The sequence below is a fragment of the Carlito syrichta genome, unplaced genomic scaffold, assembly GCF_000164805.1.
Source record: "Carlito syrichta isolate Samal-C Ts95f unplaced genomic scaffold, Tarsius_syrichta-2.0.1 Scaffold303038, whole genome shotgun sequence".
In the NCBI taxonomy this organism is placed as follows: Eukaryota; Metazoa; Chordata; class Mammalia; order Primates; family Tarsiidae; genus Carlito; species Carlito syrichta.
Genome location: NW_007247134.1, coordinates 32751 through 40583, shown reverse-complemented (window position 1 = coordinate 40583; position 7833 = coordinate 32751). Strand labels below are relative to the sequence as shown.

Genomic DNA, 7833 nt, shown 5'->3' with positions numbered 1-7833 from the left:
TCGACCTGCTGGGCTCCGGCAATCCTTTCGCCTCAGCCTTCCAAGTAGCTGGAACTACAGGCGCGCTACCACGCCCGGCTAATTTTTTTGATCTATTGTAGAGATGAGGTCTCACCAAGTTGCCCAGGCGGGTCCTCAAACCCGCAGGTTCAGGCAATCCACTCACCTCAGCCTCCCAAAGCGCGGGATTACAGGCTGAGCCACCGAGCTCGGCTGTTTTTTTTCCAGTACGTTTGAGTTCCTTGTAGATCCAAGATGTTAAGCCTTTGTCAGACCTGGAGTTGGCAAATACTTTTTCCCAGTCTGTGGGCTGTCTCCCTGCTCTCTTGATGGTTCCTTTGGCTTTGCAGAAGCTTGTCAGTTTAATGAAGTCCCACTTGTCTATCTTATCTCTTATGGCCTGTGGGTTTCGGGTTTTGTTCAGGAATTGGATGCCAGTTCCCATTTCCATGAGGGTATGTCCTTCATTTTCTAAGGTTCTTATGGTTTGAGGTTTTACATTTAGGTCTCTGATCCATTTAGAGTTAATTTTTGTGTATGGGGATAGGTAGGGGTCTGGCATGTAAGTGCTCAACAGATGTTTTCCATGGTTGCTATCACTGTTTTACATAAAGTGAAGCTGCTTTGTCATTGTTGCTATGTTCGAGTTACTGCTTGCATGCGGAGCTTCTAACCTGTGAGGTGTCAATATTGAGAGCCATCTCCATCATCATCACCATTACAACCACCATTGCTACTTTTGAATGAATGGTTGTGACTCTGTTCAAAACTATAAATGGCAAAGCATCTGTTTTGGCATCTGGAAACCAAGTGTAAACTTGGTCAAATAACTTAATGATCAGAGCCCAAATACTGTTAATTGTCTAATGGAAATAAACAAGACTATCTTTAAAAAAAAATAGTAACACCACTAAATGCTGGCAAAGACACAGAGAAACTGGATCCCTCACACTGCTTATGGAAACACAAAATGGCACAGCCACTTTGGAAAACAGTTTAAGAATTTAAACACGCAGCTACCATGTCACCCAGCAATTAGACTCCTAGGCATTTGTCCTGGAGAAATAAAAGCTAGGTTCACACCAAAACGTGTCTACAATGTCCATAACAATTTTATTCATAATAGCCTCAAACTACGGATACACGCAAAAACCTGGACGGGTCGCCAGATAACTGTGCCGAACAAAAAAGTCAGCCCCTAAGAGTTATATCCTTCATGGTTCCATTTATACAATACTTCTGAAATGGCAAAAACATCAAAATGGAAAACAGAGTAGTGGTTTGCCAGGGGTTGAGGAAGGGGTGGAGCGGCTACCCAAGCACCACACCAAAGAACCTCTCAATGCTGGAAAAGTTCCATATCTTGACTGTGTCGATGTCAATATCCCAGTTGTGACATTGTCCTATAGTTCTATGAGCTTTGGGGGAAACTGCATGAAGGGTACACAGGCTCTCTCTCTGTATCACTTCTTTCATGAATGTATAATTATCTCAACCAAAAAAAAGGGAGAGAGATGCCTCTACCACATAACAGTACACCGGATAACAGTAACCAGATAACAGTACTCCAGGCCCATAAACTCACCAGATGGTGGGCAATGAGTGGGGGGGGACCCACGCATCTAGCCAGCGCCCCTGGGACCACACCCCAGACCTTCAGAACCACAAATAACGGCAGCAGGGTCAGTTCAGGCATCCGCCTCTAACTACGACTCATGTGTAGACCCAGGGCACCTGGCCCCGAGAGGCAGACACAGGGCTTCAACTACGCTGGGTTCCTACTCCAGAAAGGACAGCCAGGGTGGGAGTCCACAGAAAGTTGCTACAAAGGTGACGTAGTCTACTCTTCTTCCATTTACCACTGAGTTACCAAAAATGCAGGAGTCAAAGGGGATTGAAAAGCAGACGTTTTAGGCCAACTCCCTCGGACCCCCTTTCACTCTGGGAGCTTTTCTGTCCTCTCAATAAATCCTGCTTTCTCAACAACAAAAAAAGTAGTAGTTTAAAATACGTGGAATGTAGTGGACAACAGAGGAAAGAAGGGGCTTAAGAAAGCCTCCAGGTGCCAGTGGGTCAGCTTGCAAATGTTGTGGGACTTAAGTGTTTTGAGGGCCATTCTCAGAGAGGAAATTGCTTCTGTGGGTAGACTGTTTTCCCGATGGAGTTTAAGTTGACAAATTGTAAACTGGCCAGCAATCAAGTGACTAGCAAACTGGAAAGATGAAATGAAGGGTACTTTCTCTTCTTTTTTTTTTTTTGAGTCAGGGTCTCACTCTGTCGCCCAAGCTGGAGTTCAATGGCATGGTCATGACTCACCACAGCCTTAAACTTCTGGGCTCAAGCAATCCTCCCATCTTAGCCTCCCAACTAGCTAGAACCACAGGCATGCACCACCAAGCTGAGCTAATTTTTAAATTTTTTGTAGGGGCAGGGTCTTGCTATGTTGCCCAGGTGGGTCTCAAACTCCTGGCTTCAAGAGCTCCTCCTGCCCGTGCCTCCCAAAGCATTGGGATTACAGGCACGAGCCACCACACCCAGGTTCTCATCTTGCTTCAGTGCTTTCTTCTTATCGCAGCTCCTGAGTCCCACGACTACACTTATGCAGTGCCACACCAGGTGACAGCAATGGTGAGCCCGCCTTGATTCTCTTACATTTTGAGGCCAGGACAGCAATAGTCACAGATATCCTCCTGACCTAACGGACCTGGGGAAGAGCCTCAAAGTTGGGTTCAACTGCAAATGCTGACGCAGCAGCCACTCCTGCTGAGAGAGAAGCCAGACTGCCCATCTGGATCTGAGACTCACTTGGACTTCGTGTGAAGAAAACGGGATGTCACAGGAGTGTGTACTAAGGGCCATTTCTATGTGGCTTGCCCTGTGGTACCTGGCTAGGAACCGGCTGAAAGTCAATCCTCTTCTCTGGTGAGCTGAGTGGGTGGCTCAGCCAGGCAAAACCGGAGAAAGGAAACAAAAGGTCCAATTTTTGCTCAGCATACACCGGCCTTAGAGTCACCTGGACGCTCAACCATGATGTAGTCCTTAGGGTTCCTGGCAAAACAGGCGGCCTCTTTATTTTGCCTGTCCCAGAAAGTAAAACATATTTTGCAGCTTTGAGTTCTGGCAGGATAAATGTGATGACCCAGCCACCACATACACCTCCTGAGACAGGAAATCTCCTTTCCCCAGGGACAGTGCTTCAAGCCATTTGACCTGAGTTTGGCGGCCGAGCCTAGAAGGTGAGCAGAGACAAAACCTTCCTCGTTCCTACAGGAGGGCTCCCACAGGGACAGACATCAGGGTGGCTCGGGAGGCCAGAGGCAGGGCACCCGAGCCAGCAGTGAGAACCCTCCACTGGGCGGTGGGAGAGCCCTTCTCAGTCAGGACACGTCTGGCCACACGACCTGCCAGCAGACACAGAAACAAGAGGACAAACAACTGAAGAAAGGGGTGTTTGGCTTTCTTCCCCTTTTACTGCACGCTTTTTTTTTTTGAGTTGGAGTCTCACTCCGTCGCCCAGGTTGGAATGCAGTGGCACGCACAGCCTCACCCTGCTGGGCTAAGGCGATCCTTCCGCCTAGCCTTCCAAGTAGCCGGAACTACCAGCGCATGCCACCATGCCCGGTTAGTTTTTGATTTATTATGGAGATGAGGTCTCGCCAAGGTGCCCGGGCCGGTCTTGAACCCTTGGGCTCAGGCAACCCACTCACCTCAGCCTCCCAAAATGCTGGGATTACAGGCTGAGCCACCGAGCCCAGCTTTTACTGCATGCTTTTAAGATGAAAAGTAACACAACCTTTTTGATGGAGTGGTGATGAGGTAAGAGGCATCCACAGGGACAGACCCAAGCACACCGCCGGGACAGGCCAGAGCGCTCTGGCCACCACGGCCTTCCTGAACTTCCCTGTTCTTGGGGTGCTTTCCTGTCAGAGCCAATGAAACCTTTAACATCCAAATCACAAGAATGTTGTCAAAGCTCTTTCTCGCTTCCATTGCCACTAGACCGAAGCCACAGAAAAGAAGTACTGAATCGTTCTCGATCTTTTGTTCCCCAAACTCAAAATCCTACAAGGAACTTAACTTAGGAGTTGTCCTTGAGGACCTCATCACCGAGACAGTGCCAGACTTCTGAGATGCAGCACAAATCGAATTAACAAAATATCGCAGGTGGGGCGGGGCCAGCCAGTATACTGCTGAATCTTCATAAAGGTAAGTTTGAGAGCAGAGAACATCAGCTCAAACCAGCAACCCCTTTGACTTTCACAAGTCTTCTGGTTTGGGCAATATGTCGTCACATGGCCTCTTCAACTCTATGTTCATTTCGTTCAATATGTCCAGTTACTTCCAATGAACAGTATTATATATTTGGTAAACACAGGCTGATGCTGACTGTGACATGCATTTCGCCAGAATCGACCAGCCCTTCCCTACAGAACAAAAGCTGCAAACACACGCAAGGGTGTTCTATGAAGTGGAGACGGGTTTGCAAGTGGAGAACATCACTGAATGTACTTCTGGACCACCCTCCTAAGTAGACATGCCATAAAAGCAGGTACCAATTAAGCATACTGAACTACAAAAGACACATCAGCATTACAAACAACAGCTGCGAGTTCAGTAGAGCTGCCACATTAAATACATAAATAACAACAATGTTTTTAAAATCTCAAAACTGTCACTAATAACTCAAGAACTTGGTGATGTGGCCTGACTTGAACACTTAATACAACGGGATGACACTGTCATTAACTAAATCTCAGACTTCCAACACATACACGCCCGTGACTGAGCAATTTGCAAAATCTAAGGTTCTACAACTCAACTAGGACACACACTTCATACCTGGCGAAAGAACTATCTTCCTAAAAATAACTCTTTCTAAAAAAAATAAGATTCCTGTTTCGCCATCGTTTCTGTTCTTTTTTTCTTTTTCACAGACAGGGTCCCCCATCTGTCACCCAGGCTAGAGAGCAGTGGTGTCATCACAGCCCACTGCAGCCTTGACCTCCCTGGGCTCCCATGACGCTCCCACTTCAGCCCCCTGAGCCCCTGGGACTGCGGGCGCATGTCGCCACCACCTCCCCTGCCAACACGGTGTCTATGAAAACAATCCTTCCTGGCGCACACGCATGCCCGCGCGTGCACATACACACTCACTCACTCACTCACTCACACACCTCCATTTGATGGAGCCCCGCCCCCAACAAAACAAAGAGCTACTTCCTGAGCCCGCCTGCCTGCAGGCTCATTGCTGAAACACCAAAATGTAAATGATACTCTACTTGTCCGCTTGCATCTGCAGCCTGCTGGAAATGTGTGGCCAGCGACGTCTCGTCCTGGAAGACTTCATTACACTCCAAACATTTTAGACTATGTCTACAGAGCTTGGAGGGGTCTTCATCGAGGGGCATGGCTGGGGTGATGGGGGTGCTGGAAGGAGCCGATATGACCGTGCCAGTGATGCCAGACTGAATTTTGGTGACAGCGTGTGTGCCGGCTCCCACGGGGCTCTGGAGAGTGGAAGAAACGGAACTATTGCTTGACGGAGAGACGATCATCTGATCTGCTGGGACTGGCTTTAAAATTAAGTGGGAGCATTGCATCACCACCCCTTTTTCCTTATGCCCACGGGCATGGGAAAGGAGGCTGCATTTGTTGTAAAAAACGAGGTTCTTTGTGCAATGGTTGCACGTTACTTCGATGCGCACGCTACGCCTGTCGTAGTGCTGGGTCAGGCTCTTTTCCAGCGCAAAGGAGTCCCCGCACTCCAAGCACTTGTACCCACGTGTCGGTAACGTGATCCCTGCACTGGCGGGAGGACTGAGGTTTGGGATGTAAACTGGGACTGGGTTGACACTGCTCAGCACCTTGTTGAAAGCCTCCACCACAGAACTCTGCAAGGACGACACCACCTGCACTCGAGACACCTTTTTGGGGGGCTGCGAGGTGGCTGCGGTGATTATTGCCTGCTTGATTTGCTGCTGAGGTTTGGTGAGCACTTGGCGGAGTTCAGAGGTGGCCTGGGCACCCTGAGGCAGGAGGTTAAGGTTGGCAAGGTGCACAGTCTTTGGCACGAGTTTGGCGTTGGCCAGGCTGGACGCCGGCACCACGACAGTCTGCTGCTGGATGGCGTTGGCGGCTTTGATGATGGCACTGCTGGCGCTCTGCACAGAGGCAGCAGAGATGACCGTGGCTTTCACTGTGGTGTTGTTAGCGAGCTTCAGATTAATGACCTGGGATCCTGCCGTCTTCACGGCAGACACAGGGAGGAAAGCGGTAGCCACAGGCTTGATGGTGACCTGTTTGGGGGTCAGCTCTGCAGGAGACACCGTGTTGGTCACGACCGCTGACTGGAGAGGCGCCCGGGGGGGAGAGGAAAGGACGGCGGCCGAGGCTGGCGACGACAGAAGCGACGTCACCGAGGCCATCACGGACGCCGTCTGCTCAGCAGGCTTCTTCCCAGAGTCAAGATCCACTTCTGGCAACACCCGGGTCACCGTTCGCTTGATCTCCCCAGAAGACGTCTTGATGGTTTTGATGCGGACCTTGGGGATGGCTGGTGTGGACCCTGCCGGAGAGGATGGGGACCCCTTGCTGCTGTTCTCGCTTGAAATGCTTCGGGGACTGTCTGGCGGCTTCAGGGAGGCTTTCTTGGTCCCATCGATGAGACTCTGGGATTCGGGGGACTTGTCCGCGGCTCTGGGACTGTCGTTCGCTTCTTTGGGTAATGGGGAGGATTCCCTCGAGCTGGCCCCCACCGGGTCTTTGCAGGAGTCAGAAGCCGCCTTCTTGGCGCTGAGCGCCGCGATGGCAGCAATGCACGACGAGAGCTTGGAGGACGACTTGGTCTTGGACGGCGCGACGCCCGCGAGGCCGGTGTCCTTCTCCGAGCCCAGCTTCCCATCCAGGACTCTGCTTTCAAGCACCTTTTCAGAGCTTTCCTTCAATTTATCCTCCGCTTTCCTGACTTTAAAAGGTTCATAAACACTCAGGTTTATAGAACTGGCTTCGGTTTCTCTCTTAACGACTTTGTTTTTATCCACGCTGCCCGCGACTGAGAGTCCGGATTTACTGGAGTTTTCCCCCGCAAGTGCCTTCAGCTTCTCATAGTCCTGCTGGGGAGCCGAAGCCGCCAGCACGTTGGCCCTGAAGCTGGAGCGCGCGTCCTCCTTGTCTGGGGGGTCGTCCACCTCGATCTTCTCGTCGTCGTCGAACTCCTCGGCGCTGGAGATGGGGCTGAACTGGCTGAACGCCGGGTCCTTGAGAGGCACCTCGGAGGCAGGCACGTCCCCCTTCAGGGCCTTCGCAGCGTCTTTCCCGTAGCTGTCCAGGGAGGAGGCTGTGAGAAACCCGTTGTGCAAGCCGTTGCCCGTGGGGTTGTGGCCGTCCTTCTCCCCGCCCTCGGAGGAGTCGATGTTGCGGACGTTCTTCACGATCACGCTGACGCCCACGTCGGAAGAGGAGGGCGCGGGGGCGTCGTCGTCTCCGTGAGCGCTCGGCTTCATGTGGCTTTCGTGGTCGTCGTGTCCAGACTCAATCGCTGCTTTGGGATCGACCATGTCGGGGATGTCAAATGCTGCCAGGAGGTCGTCGAAGTCCGGGGTCTTCATATCCCCCATGGTCATGAACTTGACCGGCTGTTCTGTTAAATGAACAGAAAACAACTCCATCAGCAATGGACATGTTGGAACGATGAGCTCAATCTCCCTGGAGGAGTTACACGAACGTGGCAATGATTACCAAGAAAGAGGAAGGTGCTCACTTTACCTGCTGTAACCACAGAACTCAGAGTCAAAGTGAGCACACATCCAGAGCGTAGAGTATGTAGAAACCCCA

At 51.0% G+C, this 7833-nt stretch overlaps 1 protein-coding gene across 1 annotated transcript in view; it reads right to left on the bottom strand.

Moving 5' to 3' along the window:
* Nucleotides 1-7622, bottom strand: part of ZNF532 (zinc finger protein 532) — a 79724-nt gene extending 72102 nt beyond the window's left edge. The window contains exon 1 of the mRNA XM_021712072.1: nt 5280-7622. Coding sequence (XP_021567747.1) covers nt 5280-7622 — 2343 coding nt within the window. The remainder of the gene's footprint in view (nt 1-5279) is intronic.
* Nucleotides 7623-7833: the final 211 nt, after the last annotated feature.